Raw genomic sequence first — 22,660 nt, 5'->3', positions numbered from 1 at the left:
TCGAGCGATAAATTCAAATATACCACTCACCCCACTACACATACCCAACCTAACTGTTGAACTAACCAAAGCTTTAGAAAGGAGGGGTATACCAGTACAGGTATGCCAGTACATCCGAGCCGAATATGGAAGGGAATCCCCCATCGTGTTTGGTACCCTTACTTCAGGCAAAACAAGTCCAGGCAATCCCATATTTCATCATCAATCTGTCTCTCAGGACCCAGGGATTTCATACGTATAACCGTAATTCGTCCCCTATCCCATTTGCAGAATATGGTGACATTTATATGGGGACAACTTCTTTTTCATCCTAGGTACTCTTTTGGGGTCGGTCCCTAACTGGGTCTGATGCCGGAAGAAGAGTACAATGCGACTAACATGACATATCAAAAAGTGTTAATGATACCAAAAAACACCGTATTTTGTTTTTTTTTTCTATATCGCTTTTGTCATTCGGTTAACCGCTGATTAATCAGTTTGAAGTGGAATCGGCGATGACACGATGTGGTGTTGTCATTAATTATTCAAACATCAATATCATTTACCCCGTTAATCGACGAGGACTTTAATTGTTTCTATTCTTTGTGAATTTAAATTTTCGTTCGGTCGATATTTCTAAAACGTTTGTACCGAGCGTCTGAACATGGTTCATATTTTCATTCGTGTTGAAGAATGAAGATAGTTTTAAACTTTTACGACGATTTTGTCTCGATCACGCTATGGTCCGTTACCATATACCGTCAGAAACCGGCCTTTGTGTTAACTGAATAATTGACACTGGGAAAACACGTCTCCTCTACAAAACTCCTCAGTCAGAAACCGTGTGACGCTATCGTCAGATTGTCACAAGACGAATCCCTCGCCAGAATTTGCGTTCCATTTTCGCCTATCAGTGCATCTTCCCCTGCAGGGATTCGAACCTGATATAGCATCGAGATTGCCACGGTACGAGCCCTAGGCGTTTTTACGAGCATCCGATTTTTGCGATCGATCGTAGGAACGCATTTACGAGCACCGATTTTTGCGATCGATTTCACGATCGGTTTTTTTTTTACGAACATGATTTTCCTATCGATTTTTGAAATCGACCAACTCGCTTGGTGAGTGATTTGGCGATTTGATTTCCAAGATGGCGGCACCGGGTAGTTCATAACGATACAACTTATTCTCAACGTCGCCATATTTATGTCATGTGATTAGCCAAATCCATCGACATTTTAACGAACGTTCGATTCGATCGCACGATCGGAGCAAATCGTTCACGAAATCGATCGCAAAAATCGGATGCTCGCAGAAACGCCTCCTGCCACACTAGACCGAGAGCGCAGCTACACACGATGCTTAGATATTTCATTATTAGTCAATCGGAAATCCCGTTTTATTTTAGCCCGGGTTTTTCCGTTTAGAGTTCTTCCTTGAAATTTTCCTCAGCGATTATACAACGAGCAATCTGATTGGTGCCGCCAATACTACCGATAGTTAAGCTTCTAGCGCCGGTCGGTATCGATCAAAGCCTCGCACCATAGTCGTCCGTCGAGTATAGCCGTTCAATATGAAAGAGTTGATGACAACCTTTTTACGAAGATTCTATGTCAACAAAGTAAACAGTCCATTCTTAATACCGGACTTATACGTGGTACAGAAGGATTACTTTTTACCTTTTTTGTAAAGATAATTTAGTTTGGCGCCAAAAATTTATAATATTTTGAATTCATTGATGGATTACAGTTTAAATCATCAGTGTTTTCATTGCCGAAATGAATAACATACATTTTCATTGATTTTTTCCAGGTTTATCGTTTCTATTTATCCGGGAGCCAATCCACATACATTCAGTTTTCTCTATATTAACTTTTGCACCTTTAACGCTCGTTCGAAAAGGTTTAATGCCGTGAAAACTTGGTCTAAAGAGTTTAAGTCAGTGAGACATAGCGAGGCTTGAGATTGTTAACTGCATATCGGTCTTTCTATAATCATATTGGCTGTTTGTCTCATTTGATGACAGCCATTAAAATCTATAATGCGCATCGACCAACAAATATGAGTTAATAAAAAAACATATGAGTCGACATTTTTGAATCGATTACAAAATCACAAACATGATGGATTGATTGTGTAGATGTTATGTGGCTCGGGTTTTCTGCATGAATTAACAACTTCATAAATATTAAATCGATGCTATTTGCATTTTTAGATCGATTGATGAGTTTCATTTGCAATCAGTTTGTCTATTGTCACTGAATCGCGTCCGAGATCAGTTAACAATTTAATGTCAGTTAAATGAAATACATGCGTTAAAAATACAATTATATCGGAAATGTTTTGTCTATTTGACGTTTGATGAGTGATATTTGTACAAACGACGCGCTGCGTATAGATTCATCCAGCAACGACTGGGGAAAAAACATACACGCACAACACCGCACAAATTAGTAGTTGTACTACACGGTGAAATCTAACATCGGTTTTTGTCTAAAATTTCAAAATAAACAGTCCATTCTTAAAACCAAACTAGTGCGCTGCCGTTATGGTGGATCCGTGGTACAGCAGGATGCGCAGAAACGCCATGGAATACGCCGAAGGGTCGAACTTTCACGGTTTGAAGTTCATATTTTACGCGTCGTCTACATTTGCGAGGTTCGTATAATGTAACTAGAAGAACTCATCGGGAGCACTGTTCCATCGGTGCGGGTTACTTACATGGGTGGATTTTTGAAGGGATTTTTCTAGGTGAAGAAAAGGGGCACCTTCTATTTACACAAAAGGGGCATTTTTAGAAATTTGTCAGATTTTCTCGAGATCAAATTAACAGTTTGATATCAATAGTTAATTACGGATGATTTTATATAGTTTCAACTACGGTAACGATGAAATTTATTATGTCATACAAATCTTAACCTAGCAATAATAGAACTTGTAAATGAGTATAAAATAAGACCTTGAACATAACACTTCTCAATACGTTGGCTGGTGGCCATATTTTGAACTTCATAGATTCAGAAAGTACACTCTTCCAAAAATGAGTAAAATTTTCATATACTAATAATTCATTAATGTAATAATCTCCTCCGATTTCCTGGTGTATACACATCGACTCTTTTATTCTCGTAGAAACAAGCCGAGAATATATGGTGGTGGCTGATTCGGGCCACATTAGAAAAAATAAAATATGACTCTCGATCTCTGCCGATTTTTTCTTTCATATTTTATATTCGTTTTAAAACCACGTTACGTCAATCCCTATTTCAAGATTTTCGTTTTAACGTCATCTTTTTAGTTTTAGCGCAACGTTAAAACGAAGTTTTTGTTTTAGCGCAACGTCAAAACCTGATTTTCGTTTTAACGAGGTCTTTAATGTTTTCAACGCTACGTTAAAACAAAACGTTTTCTAAAATTGCGTTAAAACGAAAAAGGCCCCCGTTAAGACGAAAAGTTCGTTTCAACGTGGCGTTAAGAGATTACTCTCTTGTAAGCAAATTTTTCCTTACAGGTATTTTGAAGGATAAATTTTTATTAATTTTAAGGATGAAAGTCTAGATTAGAAGGGAGTGGTTTTCTTGACAACTACGCAGGATTCCCTGCTCGTAAGACCAAACAATCTGCCTTGAATATAAGTCCCTCTTCATGCCATTATAAATGATAATCAATGCCTGTTTGATATAGATATTACTAAGTTCAATGATGATGACTGTTATTCAACTGCCGAAAATGTTGTGGTCTCATCTCATTTCAATAAATTCTATCGGATTAAGAATTTTACTGTGAAACTTTTTTATTTATCTACAGTTGACAACAGATTATAGACTATTTCATTCGAGAACTAACTAAATTCAATATCAAAGAATTTTTTACGTATATAAGTAGCTCGATATATGAATGACCAACCGATCCAAATTCCTTATCATTTGAAGCGCGTGTCAATTGTTTACAGATGTATTTGGCTGTTCGTTTTTCTACTGGCCACGACCGGTTTCGTCTACCAAGTTCAGGATCGTATCGGGTACTATCTCGGCCTGCCGATCCGAGTCAATATCGAAGTCGAAGAAGCCAGCGAACTGAAGTTTCCAGCGGTGACGATCTGCAACACGAACAGCTTCGTGTAGGTATTTTCATACATGCGTTTATCAGTTGACGAGGAGGTGAGATGTTTGTCACCTCATATTTGCTAAAAGCATTCATAATAGTAATCAGTCGCGGCCAATCTTTTTAGACGGCGAGCGTGAACAGTGAGGAACTGGATCCCGATTATCTTTTGTTGAGTCAAACAAGTCTCCCGCGCACTGGTTAGTAAGACCTCACTAAAAGACATCAGGAAAGACATCACTCGTGCGATCTCTTTTGTTCGTTCGAAATGTATTTCCAATAATTCAACTAATAAGGTTTCGCCTTAAACGTCCCGGGAAATAACGGAAAATGTATTATATCAACAAAAGGTTTGTCAGTTCGTAAACAGTGCACTCGTTGAGAAATTGATCGCTGACAATTATAGTCTGACACGACTTTTCGAAGATTCGATTTTTAGAAAATCGATACAGTAACTATGGTGTGACAGATTCTGAAAAATAAGGCCCGCTCCTTGTAGCAGAGAATTTTTATTTTTTATGCACGGAATTTTCTGCTTTTCGAATTCAGCCCTCACACTCAATAATTATCACTATGTACGGAGGTTCGAGTTTCCCGGGCAATTAAAGCTCCTAGACTCGACATTTTTGCTAACGAACTCCATGCTGAGACGTATTCCGCTGCTGGAGAGTCTCAAGATGCGATTGTTATTTCGCAACACCAATATTGATAACGTATTTTACATTGACTCACAGAGAACCCCTTAGATAACGCGTAGTGGTTATAAATGCATTAAAGCGCGTTAAAAATGCAAAAAACGACACGATAAAGTTTCTTTTTATCTGTATTTTATAGGATGTCAACGGCTTATTGGGACGGATTGTTCGATAATCTAACTCGATACTACACGGCGACGCGAGACGTTAGGGGCAGTTTGACAGGACTCGACTCTTTGAACGCAACTGAGATGGCGCTTTCGCTATCTCACAAGAAAGAAAATATGATAAAATAGTAACTATATACACAATTATGGGGGGGCCGTTTGGGACATTATCTCCTGTTTTCATCCATGTTGACTAAACATGTCAAAACCTAACATGTTGAATTCGTATCTCAATGCTGATTTTATTCTCAAACTCAAAACTTGTTTCACTGAATATCACCTATTGATTTCCTTACCAATGTGTAACAACGTAGAACATCTATACAATCCGTGTCTTATCGTTTTGTTGTATTTGTGCTAGAAGTGTTCTTATTGCACGACCTCATGTTTACGAGACATATATCGTATCGATTAGAAATTCCAGTTTGAAACAGTGATATCATGCAATTAAACTTTAGAAAAGAAAGATTTTTAGAAAACAGTCGTTGCCCGAAACGTGTACAGTCAATCTCCGATATACCGCCACCCCACCTGCTGCCAGGTTTTCTCAATGTACATCTCAATACAAATACGTAGTAAAACACCCCCGATATACTGCCTTACTCTCTATACCTCCACCCCGCCTACCGCCAGGTTTTCTCAATGTACATCTCAATACAAATACGTAGTAAAACACCCCCGATATACTGCCTTACTCTCTATACCTCCACCCCGCCTACCGCCAGGTTTTCTCAATGTACATCTCAATACAAATACATAGTAAAACACCCCCGATATACCGCCATACTCCATGTACCGCCAAAATAGTTTCCCTGTGTAATGTGCGTTGGGCTAAAATAATGATCGGGTGATCTAATAACAATTGAATGTTTTTCTTTCAGTTGTTTTTTTCGTTCGACGCCATGCAGTTATCTGAATTTCACGACGCGTTTGACCGATTATGGAGTGTGTTATACTTTTAACGGAAATTCTCGCGAGCAGGAAATGACGACAAATACGGGTTCGTTTTCTAGAATGAGCACCATTTTTCACTCATGATTTACTTAACTGAAATGCTCCGAGTTTGTTTAGTACATTTATATAAAACGATAAAGTTATATTCATACGAAGCCACACGACGCAGCGAAACCACGGAAACAGGATCATAGGAGACAGAAACATGTTTCCATGCGTTACCCTGCGTTGTGTGCTTATTTGATTTATTTGGGCAATCAAAACCTACTTAGCTTATCTCATTGAATGGAAACAACTCTGTCCAACGATAATGAATATAATGAATCTAGCAATTTCATAGGTTCAACCGATGGTTTGACTCTGTTGTTGAACGTCGAGCAATACCAGTCAATGAGCGGAACGCATCCGAGCGCCGGCATCAAATTTCTTGTGCATTCTCCGGGAGATATTCCGCGAGTAACTGAACTAGGTTTGGCCGTCCCAGCCTCGATGAACGGCGTCGTTGGTCTGAAATACTCGTTAGTAAGTAAACATCCAAAATGTCTTTAGTCTGTTGCATGCATTGATTGATAGTTTTAAAAAGCTTACAATGGTATTGATTAAGATCATCATGTACGTATATCCAAGTTCACTATACGTTATGTAGATTGATAACCTGCAGAAGCCATACGGCATGTGTGTGGATGACTCGGAAAGCCAAAACAACTGTATGATCCGGTTGAGCGTTTCGGAGGCAGCAGCTACTTGTAGATGTCGTCCTGGGTACGCTACGTGGTTGACCGAATGGCCCGTGTGTAATTTGACAACGTCGAATAACTGTTTGGAACGAAAATTGGGAGGTAATTATACCCTAATAAAAAAATACGACGGTCTCCGTGATTAAGGAGGACCCAGCAGTTACTTTATTGAAATGATGACGAAGCAAGGAGTTGTAGAGTACAATACATAAACGTATATTACGTATGTCTTGTTTAGTTTTGTCGGGCACTAACGCATCTAAAGTGACAAGCGGAACCTTCGAACCTCATTCAACCACCTACCTAGCGGTAGAACAGTTAAGCATTCTCCTTAGAAAACGCCATCGCATTCTGGGCGAACTTCGGTACTCGGAGTTAGTTGAACTAAGTGAAACCGAATGTCAGTTAGTCGGAACTATAGTCCAAAAATAGTCGCCTACGTGGGATTCAGCGCTATATTTCTAAGATGCCCAAAGACCGAACTATATTGCGTTCGTTTATCACCTCCGACTTACCATACGAAAACCAAAAATTTGTCCTAAGTGATTTTGTGACATGGCGTCGCCATATTGGACGTTAAAAACAATGAGTGATTAACTTCCCAGTTTCTGAATTATGATTATTGTTATGGAACTTCTTTGCCTTTCAACCGAAACACACATCATTTTGCCATCGTTATGAATTTGTTCTGTTGTCAAGAATCTAATAGAAATGGTGTATAATGTACTGGGCTAAGTTGCACGGTCGTGACTTGCGTCCAAATGTGCTCTTAAAGCTCAAGGCATGTTAGATTGACCATTAAGTAGAAGTAAGATGGTCTAGGCTGCAGGGTTTTTAATCTAAAACATGACTGCAATTGGATTTCAATCGCGATTTTTATGTGCACGAATATATGGATTGGTTTTACGTCACGTACATTTGTCTTATGTCTAAACAAAGAAACCAAAATCAATTCAATTATTTATATATCAGCTTAGGCCATTTCCTCCAAACTAACTGATGCGTTATAGACGTTAACTGATTTATATCATTTTTTTCGTCTTTATAGTTACCGTTGGAACGGACCGATGTCCGCAGGATTGCTTCGTCGAAAGGTACGAGACGATGGTCACCTACTCGACGATGTCGCGGTATCAGGCTCGAAGGGACGCCATTATATACGAGCAAGACCAGGCGATTATCGGCAAGTTACGAAACGCAACCGACGTCTTGCATAGAATCGACGAACGACTGAGATACGACGACTACGCGGTGAGCGTCCAGTACAGCACCGCACTCAGTCGACTCGTGCGACAAGGGCCATTTCTTGAATGGTTTTCTAACAATTCCCTCGTGTCCAACGTCAGCGCGACGAGGCAATCGTTGACGGCAGTCTTCATCGATGGCCTTAAGTGCGTGTCGCAGATGCTTAAGAACTTCAATAGGATATCAGAAGTAGACAAAATGGACGTAACGGTCATCGGTCCTTTGACGAAACTACTCGGTTTTATCGACAAGGCATATTCGGTTAGTTTGCTACGGGCGACGGAATGCCTGAAGAACAACGGTAGTGGAGACGTAGCTAAAAATGAATGCGCCGAGCCGTTTAAGATGAATTTCCTGGGGTTCATCAGATCTACGCGATTAGAAAACGACATCGCGAGGAATGTGTATTTGACGAACGTGCAAACGGTACAAGCGAACATGTCACTGTTTTTCAAAAATCCTCCCGATTGGATGAGCTATATAACCCGCGATCTGAATGGCTACAACGCGTCATCCGTCAAACTGACAGATCTACTGGACAACGTTATACAAGCCGTAACCAAATTACTCGATGACCCAGAGAACACCGCAAAACTGTCGCAGGTATCGATGGTAATAGAAACCATGAAAACGTACGTCAAAACTCAAGTTCTACCATACGCGGGGTCGCTTACGACCCAGATCGTTAATCTGCAGTCAAAACTGAATGAAAGGTACACGGGCTTAAATGATCAATACAAATCACTTACTCCCCTCGCAAATGCGGCTATTAGAGCCCTAGCGAAGATTCAGAATCGTATCGAACGCATTCGACGCATAATAACCGACGCCAAGTTCGTCAGACTTTCCGAGGACATGAATAAGATGTACGACGACGGAGCGGTCGAGTCGATGTTGAAACTCCTAGAATTGAAGGCGACAATGGAAAGCGTGCATAGTGCGTTATCGGCGAAAAAGATCTCGACCTGGGCAAAAGAAATGGTGGATTTTGACGAACACCTGACAGATTTTACGAGCGAGGCGGATCAGACGAAACAGGCGACGGGTGATCTGGAACCTTACTGCCCGGTGATCGCTCGTGTCCGCGATTTAATCGACGACATAAACGGCCTTTTTAACAATATCGACAAGAAAATAGGAGAACTGAGGGATCTCTCGTCCGATTACGACTCGTCCTACAGTCGTCTGATTTCAACACTCGAAACATTCAACGCTAGTATGCAGATCGATGCAGATTTTATCAAGTAAGTAAAACGAGGTTTATAGTGTAACATTATGCAGATTTCAAATTCATATTTAAATTCATTGCTCCAGAAATGATAATCAATAGGATCCCGCGGGTTTTTCTTCATATTCCCCCGGTCGATGAGAGTTAGTTCATGCGCATAGAGGAAATTCCAAAACGAATATTGTCTGTAATAATAGCTTTAGATCAGTTTTCCATTTCAGAATGCGTAACTATTTTTAACATTTCGTTTGTTTTTGAATTTTCGCGTAGACGCAATTTCGTCGTGCTAAACATATACTATACGACGATGAGCTACGAACAAATCATCAAATCGCAAGCCTACAATTTACTGGGGCTGATATGTGAGTAACGTCATTATTTTCTTTATAGAAAGCGAATAATTGGATATCGATAGTAAAAGTAATAATGTTTATTTTCTTGCCAAGCGCAGTCATTTATGATTTTGCTGTTCATGATAGTAAAATTACTCATTCACAAAAAGAATGAATACAATCCAAACGTTTGATTGATAAGATATAAAGCAAATTAAAGTTAAACATTTTATGAAACTAAAAAATACCTTTTCTTAAATGGTAAATTCAAAACACTTTATGGCAAATATTTCTATTGAAGAGTTTGCAACCTAATCGATTGGGTTTTACGTCAAATTATGTTATAAAATCCTGACCTCATTTCAGGTGATATAGGCGGTTCTGCCGGATTGTATTTGGGCGCGTCCCTTCTTACGATATTAGAGCTGTTCTACTTCGTCGGAACGAAAGCCACCACGCGCGTAGAAGGTCGCGTCGACCGGGTCGAAATGTCCGGCGAAAACGAGTGTTCTGTGAACTCTACTGAGGCGATCTGTGCAAACTGTCAGTCAAAGAAATTTAACCATCAAACCACAGATGGGAAATTCTAGATCGAAAAATATGAATATCGATTCGAGGTACAGACTATTGAGATTCGATCCTAGAATTTCGAATTGAATTTGTGTGAAGGTTCTTAATTTTTTACATGAGTTAATCACCCATAACCGATACATATATTCAAATCCAATGGGGAATTGAGACTTCGTAGCGTGATAGCGTTATACGTTTCTTATGGCTGTAACGCGGTCAGATTTTTGAGGAGGGGGGCGGGAAAATTTGGGAATAAGTAGAGATTGATATGCTAGGATTTGTAAAACATACATTTTTACGTGAAATCGATTTTTCAAAGGTTAACTAACAAACGTAGGTTGTATATGATATATGGACGTTCTCCTCCTGAGATCTGCTGTTGCTATTAGATTTTTCTCTCACGATGAAAAGCAATTGATGACTAGGGTGAAAACAGCTGCTGCAGCCTTATTTATAAAAGTGATAATAAAATGATTTTTATCTTCCCATGCGCAGTCTGGTTACTGGTTATTTCGATTTTTCGAAAGTTAACTAACAAAAAAAGTAAGTTGTCTATGATATATAGACGTTCTCATCCTGAGATCTGCTGTTGCTATTAGATTTCCTCTCACGATGAAAAGCAATTGATGACAAGAGCTGCTGAAGCCTTATTTATAAAAGTGATAATAAAATGATTTTTCTCTTCCCATGCGCAGTCTGGTTACTGGTTATTTCGATTTTTCGAAAGTTAACTAACAAAGAAAGTAAGTTGTGTATATGATATATAGACGTTCTCATCCTGAGATCTGCTGTTGTTATTAGATTTTCCTCTCACGATGAAAAGCAGTTGATGGCACGGGTGAAAACAGCTGCTGCAGCCTTATTTATAAAAGTGATAATAAAATGATTTTTCTCTTCCCATGCGCAGTCTGGTTACTGGTTAAAACACTGATATGTTAATGAATGATGAGTAGGACCAACGTTTTAGCACTAATCTGCGGCGTGTTCGTGTTCTGGTGCCTAGTTCTGTATCTTCATTTCAACGACGGACAACCGTCGGCGATGACCTTCTTAGCCCGATCATTTGTAGATAGTCGAAACGATTCCGCTTTTACTGCAGACCTCGTCGAAATTAAAGGCTATACGACGAATATATGGGAAATTGGTTATGATCATAGGACTAGGAAAGACGGCCCTGCTGTCGAAGTAGATGAACTGATGAAGGATTTTAACATAAACGATGTTAGAAAGGACCTCCTTTCAACACGCGCTGAAAGCAAGATACTCGATATACATAAAACTGGATCAAATTCGAATCATCGCCGGGCTTTCGTGAGTCTGATAAAGGATTTCGATCGTTTTTATGGCGAACAACAACCTGACGTACATGTTATACGGCGGGTCTCTTTTAGGATCGTACCGCCATCACGGGTTCATTCCGTGGGACGACGATTTCGACGTGTTCGTATCACCTCTGTCGCAAACCGAATGGCGCATAATGACGAAGCGCGATATCTTCCCACTGATAAAGGTACCTTTTGAAGAATTAAGGCTGTCCGCGCAATTGGTATCGCGTTGTGGATTTCCTATTCACCGAGAACGTTCGCCATCCGACTGACTGGTGTCAAACTCTTATCTACCTTGGAATCACAAACGGGAAATCAGTGGCCGACAAGAAATGCATCGTTGCGCGCTGTTGAAATATCCATTCGTGCGGCGAGCTTGCGTCGATGGAACCGTCGTAGAATCTCTGATGATCGGCGACGAAACATCACGTAATTGGACTTACGTGAAGAATTCACCCGGTTCACCGGTCGATCCTTCAATAACGTGTGCTTAAATCATCAAACTATACGGAATGTTTAGTTAGCGGAGACAAGTAAACTAAGGTTATTATTCTAGATTAGCTATTGTTTTATTTCAGATACGAGGTTTCGCTACTTATGTTTAATAGTTACATTAGATATTTATATAGATCGTTGTTTCTGCATTGATTGAACTCATTTAACTGAATTAACCTGAAAACACTATTTGTCTCTACGTCTTACTGATTCGACAGGTTAAGGCAACTCTTCAATTTAGTTAAGGAAATATTCAAATTAAATGGAGAAAACGATGAATTTGTATTTTCTCGGTATCTGTGGGTTTATTATTCACGTCGCTATCAGTTTCGGTACGCGTTTCAAACTGTGCCCGGTGGTCGACTCGAGCACGAGGCTTCCTCTGTCGAGTGCGACTGCGGTTTCTAGAATACATTGTGTCGCGCTTTGTCTCCGGATCGAACTGTGTCGAGCCGTTATATTCGACAAACATCGACTTACTTGCGAACTGTACGAAAACGTGTCGTCGTGTTGGACTACGGACTCGGAATTGTGGATGAAACTACCGGTGAGTGTTCTTTTCGCTCTTTTTCCGTTTATTGCCTAAAGCAAATTATGTATTTGAAGAGTGTTTCTTACGTATTTCCACAAACCGATATTATCAATAACTGGCGTGGCTATTACAGCCATGTAGAAACAAAATCATACACGTTGCGATCTTTCTAAACCCCTTAAAGTCGCTTTCACAACAGAAAATGAAGTGCAACTACGCATTTACGCCACCAAGGCCAAGCGCCCAAGCTGCTTGACATTTATTAGAAATGATGAAAATACCAAAAGTGTCCCAGCCTTTTTTGACGTACAGAATGTCATGATATATACATGTACAACAATGTTCAGAGGATATGCTATTAACTGCTAGTAAGTGGGCTAAGATGCATACGCCCACCAAGCCACCCACCTGTGGCTGTGAGCCCTCAAAAAATCGCTGAATATTACACATTGGGTTCGTAGGCTGCTCGCTTTCTGACGTGTGCAATTAACCGCGGGATGTGAGCCTCCACAACGCTTGCACCTATGAGCAATAACGCATGATTTTCGTGAACAAACGGCCGTGCTGTTAAATGCGAAGCGGACTCTGGTTGCATTTAGAAGACGGAGGTGACTCCCCATGGGAGGTGTTACGCGTTTTTGCTTCCAACCAAAGCTACCACAGTTGGTGACATACCATCTCACTCCAGACGCCACGCGTAGTGCGCTGAAGTTCCGATCATTGTGGTGGCTGATTCGGGCCACCCCGAGATTTTTCGAGCACGAAAAATCCGGAAACAAACTTTATAGCGAGAAAAACAAATATCAACGCGAGAAAGCAATTATTAACGCGAGAAAACAAATATTTAGCGCGAGAAAACAAATCATTTTATTTTCTCGCCTGAAATATTTGTTTTCTCGCGTTAATATGTGTTTTGGCGGGGCGAGAAAAGAAACTTTTGTTTTTGGCGGGGTCGCCAAAACAAATATTAACGCGAGAAAACAAATGTTTCAGGCGAGAAAACAAATTATTTTGTTTTGCACAAAATATTTGTTTTCTCGCGTTGATATTTGTTTTCTCGCTTTAAGTTTTGTTTTGGTGGGGTCGAGAAAGTAGGGCGCGTATGTCGTTACAGTACAAGGTTACTTCAGTTGAACATCTGACTGCCAATTTGATACGTGTGATATACAGTTCAACATTTGAACATTTTGTATCTAACGTGTTCCTTACATGTATATCGGAATGAAGAATAGCTTTTCCGCAGATCCACACATTTACCTTCACCACTACGTACATACATATGCATTTACAAATACGTAATACATTTACATATATAAGGATTTAGAGGAATGAAGTCTAGTGACATAATCTTCATAACATTGAATCAAATTGCTTAACTATAATTGCATCCCTTTTTCGGCGATCATCGTTCCTAGGAAAACCAGAATGCGATAAGTATCCCATATGGTTTAAATATATTCATCAGTACATTACCACACTGGTGATGTTAAGTAGGCTGGCCTGTCATCGCAGCAATAAATCGTTACAACAAACGTTCGCTTTCTCGACCCCGCCAAAACAAAACTGTATAGCGAGAAAACAAATATAAACGCGAGAAAACAAAATTTAGCTCGAGAAAACAAATATTTTACACAAATTAATTTGTTTTCTCGCGAAAAATATTTGTTTTCTCGCGTTAATTTTTGTTTTGGCGTGGTCGTTTAAACAAAACTTTTTATCGCCCCGCCAAAACAAACGATAACGCGAGAAAACAAATATTTCAGGCGAGAAAACAAAATAATTTGTTTTCTCGCACTAAATATTTGTTTTCTCGCTATGAAGTTTGTTTTCAGTCAGCCACCATAGATCATAGAATACCATAGAAATTGTTTTCACGAGATTTCACGACCGCGCAAAACCAAGCTTTCGTTTTTGCGCCCGCAAAAATGGATTATCTCGTTTTTGCGCGTTCAAAGTTAGTTTTTGTAATATTTGTTTTTGCGCGGTCAGGTTTGTTTTGCGCGTTTTCGTGGAGGACGAAAAAAATGTTTACATGTCCCGAATCAGCCACCAGATCAGCAAAACAAAACTTATAAAGCAAAAACGAAAGTTCGTAGTTCGTTTTTGCTAGGGCACAAAAACCAATATTATAGAGCAAAAACAAAAATATTCGTTTAATATTCGTGGCGATAAGAAGAGTTCGGCGCGAAGCTCTACCGCACTAGAACGCGTGCGCAGGTTCTCCAGAACCAATCAGATTTCCCGTTGTATAATCGTTGAGGCAAATTTCATGGACAAACTATAAAACTCGGGCTAAAATAAAACGTAATTTCTGGTTTGCTGGTAATAGCATCTGAGCTGCGCATGTTGCCACGAGAGTAGCGCGGTTTCGTACCGTGGCGACGTTCAGATGCCTGTTGGGGAAAGGGAAACATTAACGTCCAATCAAGTTTTCTCAAAAAGTGTTAATACGATCCTCATTTTTTCCCTAATATCGCCACCCGCTCGTCCATAATGAAGGTCTTGCATGCGACGTCATTGTATGTTTGGAGATCAGGGTCCAGGTTCACAAAATAGATCATCAACTCCATCATCGGCTTTTAATGTGTGTTGTTGGATGGGATGAAGAATCTAAGGTGAATTATTTCATGAACAAGCACTAAGTGCAGTCCTTATAATGAGGGAATTTGCAAACTTCAAGGGTCTCTGTAGCATAGAACCACGTTTGGTGTTTGACCACCAATGGCCTAGCCAAGTCGAAAAAGCATTATACGTCTTTTTTCACAGATTTAAAATCATAAATATCTAAAAAGAACTCAAAAGTTTTTTCATTCGCGATTATAGCTAAAATAACATATTCAGTGAACCCATAAATCAAACCAAGCCGTTTTAAGCTTTGAGAAGTTTTTTCACGAAAGCCAGTCCTGGCATTCAGATATTTCAGTGGGAACTAACGAGATACATTGATTCCGAATCTAGTTTTGCGCCATGTTTTAACGAGTAACGATAATCGTTTATTCGATATTCACGACAACAACTTTGGTAGATCGTTAAGCCTATTGATAAAGTCCGCGTAGATTAAGAATTATCGCATTAAAACTCCTCATGAAAACATATCTGAACTGCTTCCATCATCAGGGACGACTATTTTTGTTAATCTAAGCCAAAATGTTGTTGAAGAGAAATTTGTTTCGCGTTTACTGTAAGAATGTTCGTAACATTTAATCTCGATTTTTCGTTAAAATTTCAATGATATATTTTTCATAATAAATGATAATAAGTGTTTTTTATATAGCGCTTAATCCAGCTCAGAGCGCTTCACATAAAAGCCTCATTAAAAAGGAAATGTTCATCCCTCATTCCATAAAGCGCTAATCGGGAGAAATAATATGGAGGTTTCGAAGATATAGAAGCCGTCTTTTCCAATTGCTGTTGGCTGATTTAATTTACTTTCACGCATGTTTTCCAGGTTCTCGATCCTCCCGTTGACAAGCGATGCACAAATCAAAACCAAACTCGTAAGTAAGAATTGTCATCAAAGCGAAATCCCAGTGTTACGCATATAGGACAAGCTGTATAACCACTGGCCTAGTGGACTAGTTATATTGGTCTACTGGCTAACACGCTCGCTTTCTACGTACGGGTTCGGTCAACGGTGAATGCGCTTAATTCCACTGTCACCTCTCTTAATCGTTACACCAGGAACCGATGATGGCTATGAGAAAACAACCGAAATATTACGGCCTCGATAAAGTCATAATTTGTATGATCTTTCTAGTCCTCTGTGATTGCGGGATTTCGTTAGACAATTTGTTCACGGATTATCCCTAATATATTTTTGTAATAATTCTCATGGCAAATAACAGACATTTTTCCACAACAGTGGGAACTTATATGATTATTGATTGTGTAATACTGCCCGCTGTAAGATTAACCGACGTTTTTCGTAATACTATCCTGTGTAAACTATATGTCACAACGTTTGCAGGGACCGAGAAAGCTTTCTAAACAATGTTAACATATATTCGAGTACCTATCCCACGATAACCCGATCTTTCCTTTATATTTTATTGGATATCGATGCCAGAATTGTGTGTGAACACAACTATTCCGACACTTCAGGTAGAAACACTATAGTCATCCACGTACTCGTTATGCATCATTTTCTTCCATAAATCGTTTTTCGTTTTCGAGCCGTTTACTCGTCATTGACGTCAGCATTTCCGATAAGAGAAACAAGAGAAATTTTACACGGGGTCGACGACTTTAAAATCAGTATTTTTTAATGTCTCATTTTTAGAGTTGAAAATTTCATTCGACGATATCTCAACCGGAAACGGAAACAATGTTACAACTATACCAACATCGACACGATGTCCCGTCCGGGCGATAGGTGGCGTGGATGTCATAACGGGTACGATCGGTAAGGGAATCGCTATCGGCCGCGAGTCTGGTGGGTATATCGAACTAGGAACGTTTGCCAAATCTTGTCTCGGTAACCCGAATATTTGCGGGTCGTTCGCTATAGCTATGCACATTAATGTCGACGCCGATGGCTGTCCTGCAAGTTTTGGTGCGATATTTTCCTGCCGCCCGCGAGGAAATGTCTTGGTGATTTGCGACGGCTTTCGCGTCATCACGGCAGTGCACGATAAATTGACATCGAAGACGTGGCAGGTAACCCAAATACAGGCGATTGGGGGACAGGGTTGGACCTGGTTGGTCGTCATTTGGAACCGATCATCGCAGAGATTCGAAATGCAACTCGGTCAAGGAGCAAGCAATGCGAATTCCGATGTCAGAAATTACACTGACAAAAGTGAAAGGATCGACAGAGAATGTTTCGTCGGGGTGCCAGCAAATTCCGGTCTATCGATAGATAGCGCTAAATTTGAAATTGATGCGCTGTTTATTTGGAATTCGGTGATTACGTTAACAGAGGTAGAAAACGAAATACGGAACTTGACAAACATTTCAGTATAACGCGTTTCCTTTGCAGAACACTTTGCATAAACAGCCGTTTAACAAGCGACTGTGGAAATTTGATCAATTATATATAAAAGCACTATTGAATGCTTTGCCCGAGCTGCCGTCTAACAAGCGCGTGGAAATTTAATCATTGACGAAGTAGTATTTTGTCTTCACTTACAATTTATTTCTAACAGCGAGTTTTTGACATTGGTATTTAATGCAAGGAACGCGAGGAATGAACTGTATTGATGACGCCATCAAACTATCCGGCGAATTGTCGAACAGTCGTTTTCTCAACTGCCAGCGTTCAACAAAAGTCGCGAGTTGATTAGAATTCGGATTCTCGATGACACATTGATCGCATCTGAAAAATCAGCGAACATGAGGTCAACTGTAATTTAGTCCAATATTTGCATAGAATTTCAATCAAATATCTTAGATTGTGGTCGGTTTCCTTTTCGATTAATTTGTTCTTATATAATATGCGTAATAAAAGCCTTTTTTCTAACAGCGAACGCGACGCACGCTAAGCACTGCAATAACTCTACTCGTCAAAATGTCAACGGCATATAATTCAATTCACTTCAATATTTTATTTATCATGAAATCTTGCACGTTTGTTGATAAACAGAATAAGATTAACAAAAGAAAGAATGGTGTATATTTTTTTGTACATAGGATAATAATGAAAGAGAAAAAATTAACGCTGATGCAAATTACCAAATTTCAAAATATTTACATGTATGGAGAAAGTGGATATTGGACCGTTTTAATCCTTGGTCCACAAATGCCTGCATAACTAGTTAATAGATGATTAGAAAGTAAAATTTTGAATTGGTCTTCCTTGTCGCGACTTCGAATGTTGGAGAAAAATGGAATTTAGTTTCAACTTCCCTACATACGGTACAAAGTGTATGTAAATCCACGTCGAAACAAAATATTCTTCATTTCTAAATATATACGCGTCATATTGATGACACCTGATATTTCTGAATGTGATATAATCCGATGATAGTCAGTTAATGTCTAGTATAATATGCGATATGTATGAACGTATATGCAGTATACGACAGAATTTTCAGTTCGTATTTTTATCATATATCATATACGTACGATATCCAATTTGTTTTATGCGTCGTTTTACCATGATTATGGATTTTAAAAGGTATCATTCTGGTTCGTGTATAAATGTGTTTAGAATCCTCTTACATTCCAATAATTTCATCGCAAATTGTTTTGTCGCGTCAAAATCAATCTTCTTCCAAATATTCAAATTATTAATTATTACCATGGTTCGTGTAAGTCAACCGACGGTGGATTTAGCATACTTTATATCACTCTCGCGTGTTCAGCTTCTATCGAAAAATTCAGACTTTAAAACACGAAATAACAGTTTTCTCAAATGTTTTCAACTTGGTCGAAAGGGAATTGCTAAGTAGGGGAAAATTTTCAATCAAACATGAATTATGAATCACCATCTGGTACCAGTGAAAGGAATCAGTGATTATATGTATATGGTATATAAGTCCTCTTCGATACGAAAGGGTGAATTGCACTGATGTGTACATAAAAGGAATAATTTAATTCTAACTTTCCAAACTTCGCTAAAAGAATCCTTAATCCTAAAAAAAACTAACACAAGCCGCATGATATCGTTATATGTCGTTCGTTTATTTGTCTCTTGCTCGGAGTGTGGCGTTTGGAATTCAGGAACCATCTCCAATTTTTCTACGATGAATCTCGCCTCAAGGTGGCACTGGGTGCTAACTCAAACGTGCTATAATCTAATTCTCCATTTCCGGTTCCATCTCGAATTAACTTCAGATCGTCTGTAGTTCTGTGACGTGCTAGTTTAGATTGTTTGTCCCAATCTAAGACGAATATGGCGTACGGAACAAATACCAGCGAATTTACAACGCATGAACTCTGGTAACCTATTATTATACTCAATGCACCTAACCGAGTAAAATATAATAAAATCAAACCTAACGATGTTCCTATTGTTAAAGAAACGAAACACGTCGTTGTAATTATGGCAATTTTTGCGCAACCTTGAATTGCAGCATTAAATATGATGTCTACAGCAAATAGGGGTAAAGTTGCTCCAATGTACAGTAATATAGACTTCAGTTTGGCTTCGACCAAACTATCGCTAGCAAGTCCCCGAGCTAAAAGAGCGTGAAGCGAAAGAATTATTACACCGTAAATTACAGCGACCATCATCGCAATACCTTGATAAAAGAACAAAGCCCGTTTGGCTGTTTGACCGTCCCTGGATGCTAACAGGAAACCAACTCTCATACAACACGCTTCCGATATACCCCATAATATATTGAGGTCAAAATATATTAGTTGCAATGAGACGCTTAATGCTATAAGTTCAACCACTCCAAAAGTACCGGTCAAAAACATACCGATTGTTATTGCTATAGAAATACATAACACTGATACTGTTGAACCGAGAGCCATACTAGTGACCTCCCATAGATTCTTAAATATATCCACATTAATTCTGTATATAGCGATAGTGTCTTTATTAACCAGAGAAGATCCAATACCCATGAAAACTGCATTGAGGCCAAAAAATGCAAGTAAAGAGATGGCCACCCCTAGACTGGCCAAACGTAGTACAATAACCGTGACATAACAGATCACTGCGGTGACAACGTTGTTGATTAGTGCTACAATGACGACCGGTATAACAACATTCTGAGACATCAAAAAACGCGTGAAAATATCATTCGCGAGTACAAACATGTTACCCGGTGACATCACCATCAGCATCCTTCCGGCCTGTTCAGCGACGGTTGCATTTTGTCCGAAAAGTATGAATATTTTGTCAGCAGTGAAATTTAGTGGCAGCAACAATAAACCGCTACAAATCAGTATCAACAGCCCTCTCTGTAACAACAAGCGTAAATAACGATAGTTTTTGGCGCCGAAAGCTTGCGAGAATAGTCCTTCTATACCCATCGCCATACCAATACCAAATGAGTAGAGGAGTACAAAAAACGTGTCGGTTAGAGATAAGGCGGCCTGCGAAATTACATTGGTTTGAGCAACCATTATATTACACGTCAAAAGAGGCAAATCGTTTAAAACGGGAACAACAAGAATCGGCCATGACGACACGAAAAAGAAACGTAATTCCTCACGTAACCAATCCGGAAGAGCGTTCATCACCATCATTTGCTCTTTTTTCTCCTTTAACTGATGATGTATGACGTTTCTCCAAATACGTCCGATCTTTGTCTGTTTCAAAGATAAATGATCAGCCTAATCATGGACCCTGAAACGATTTATAGAGTCTGCAGTTTAATTCCGAGTTTAATTCCGAGTACCGCTCGACGTCCTGTATTTTCCACGTGTATAGCCAGGCTGTGTGATCATTTTTTTGCGCCAGAAGTTTTAAGCATAAAACAGATTTTGTACTGATCATGTATACAATACGCATAATTTATTGAATGGATGAATAATACGTATATGACTGAATAATAATGATTATAAATTGATGATAACAAGAGCTTCGGGGGCACGACGGCCAGAATTTAATATTTGCTTTTCATGAATGGATGCAATTTGTGGGTCATAACGTGTGTCCAAATACATAATCTGCTTCAATATGATAATTTACACGAGTACAATCGTGTTTTTAATCAACACAGACAGGGAGATGGTTGGAACGAACACTTCAGTCGATCAGCGCGTAGTAATTCTTTTCTCGGTGAAATGTCTTGGGACTACATAACCGGATACCGGAGTTGAGCCCACATATCAACTTTCACCTGTTCTGAAGTTGAGCCGTTAGAATCGTCGGCATCGACCACAGATAAAAACGGTGGCTTGGACCAAATTACACTTTTAAAAAAAGTGAATGCAAATACGCGATGCATTATGACCGGATATTATATAAACAAGGTTGCAATGTAAATGAAAAAAACCACTTGTGGCAAGTTAGGATCCTCCAAGTGTCGCTAGTGTACAGTAGGACATCAAATAATGCGGTAATAGAGGATTAAAGTAATATAGTTGTAAAACTTTAAGATTCCTGAATCCTCCAAACAACCAAGATCAATCCGCAAAGAGACACGTTAGTTTACGAGTATGATGATGATTCCAGTTTATTGACGATAGTGAAAGTGTCGAATCGAGAGTCAGATCGAGAGTGACCCCGAAAACATATTACAAATCCATTTTATACAGTTCAATGAAAGTATAAACAAATACTGTGTAGTGATTAAAAATAACTGAAACCGCGGTCACACCACTTGTATATCTCGTGTATTAATGTCGCGTATGTCTAATTGAACGTCCATTCTTGGTGTGGCCGTCAAGGACCGAAACGATAGCGCTTGTATCCAGGAAACGGGTATTTGTCGTGGGAGCTCCATTTCTAGATCCGATTCCACGTGAACGACGCGTAGACTTCCCCAGTTACAATCGATCTTCGGACGTGGGCAATAGACGACATTACTTATTTCGATTGGCGCAGTTTCTCCGACTAACTTATAACTATGGACACAACCAGGCAAGGTTTGTAATTTCACATGCACTTGTTGGTCCATATTTGATGCTCGTAAGACTATCTCGGTACCATGCGCGAATAATTTGATTTTGCAAAGCCTTTTTACCGTCACGACACATTTTGCTATGTCGCAAGCAACAGTTCTTATTACGAATAAAAATAATACAATTGAAAATGCAAGGATGAAATGATCGGTCTTAATTATCTCTATTAACAGATCGTGAGTAGATTTGTCCGAGCTGGGCGTTGTTGTGTAATTCAACTGTATGAAAAACAACGGAACAGTATATCGAAACAAAGAGCTAATGAATATATCGAGCCCGCGGATTGTGAGTAGCATTAAATTGCCTGATGAGGTTGGGGTCATCGATGTTTTCTTCTGGTTCCCAACTATCTTCTGACGGAGGAAAGCCCAGCCAGCGAATCAGATAGTATGTTTTCTTGGCATAACTCCTTTTTGCTAGTATTTTCTCCACGAGAAACTGATCTGGTTCCAGTGTTGCCTATTGCTAGGCCTGATAATATTTGCTTCCAACATCTCTGATACTAATTCCTGCTCAATTTTCCTCATTGGAGGCGATTTACGATAAGGGCTGTGCTTAATTGGTGGATGGTTGTTAACATGAATTTCATGTTTGACTATCGAGGTTTTGCCTAAATCCGAGTTTTTGCTAGCGAATATATCCGAGTATCGGTGTAAAAGATTTTGTAGTTGGTACTTTTGATTATCGTCTAGAGCTTGGTTAGAATCTATAGTATCAGAGATAGGTGTTGGTTGTGTGGTAATAAGCGGAGTTGGGGTTATAGGTTTCTGTTGAGGAA

General features: G+C 39.4%; 2 protein-coding genes across 2 annotated transcripts; one reads left to right on the top strand and one right to left on the bottom strand.

Moving 5' to 3' along the window:
* Positions 1–11,668: 11,668 nt before the first annotated feature.
* Positions 11,669–17,325, top strand: LOC141913005 (uncharacterized). The gene is made up of 4 exons (XM_074804444.1): positions 11,669–11,820; positions 12,159–12,378; positions 15,812–15,860; positions 16,643–17,325. The coding sequence occupies exons 1-4, from the start codon at positions 11,669–11,671 to the stop codon at positions 17,323–17,325; spliced, it is 1,104 nt and encodes a 367-aa protein (XP_074660545.1).
* Positions 17,326–19,041: 1,716 nt separating this feature from the next.
* On the bottom strand, positions 19,042–20,678 carry LOC141913004 (multidrug and toxin extrusion protein 2-like). The gene has a single exon (XM_074804443.1). The coding sequence runs from the start codon at positions 20,500–20,502 to the stop codon at positions 19,042–19,044; it is 1,461 nt and encodes a 486-aa protein (XP_074660544.1). The 5' UTR covers positions 20,503–20,678.
* Between the last annotated feature and the right edge of the window lie 1,982 nt (positions 20,679–22,660).

The sequence above is a fragment of the Tubulanus polymorphus genome, chromosome 11, assembly GCF_964204645.1.
Source record: "Tubulanus polymorphus chromosome 11, tnTubPoly1.2, whole genome shotgun sequence".
NCBI classification, from domain to species: domain Eukaryota; kingdom Metazoa; phylum Nemertea; class Palaeonemertea; order Tubulaniformes; family Tubulanidae; genus Tubulanus; species Tubulanus polymorphus.
This window is presented reverse-complemented; position numbering and strand designations above follow the sequence as displayed.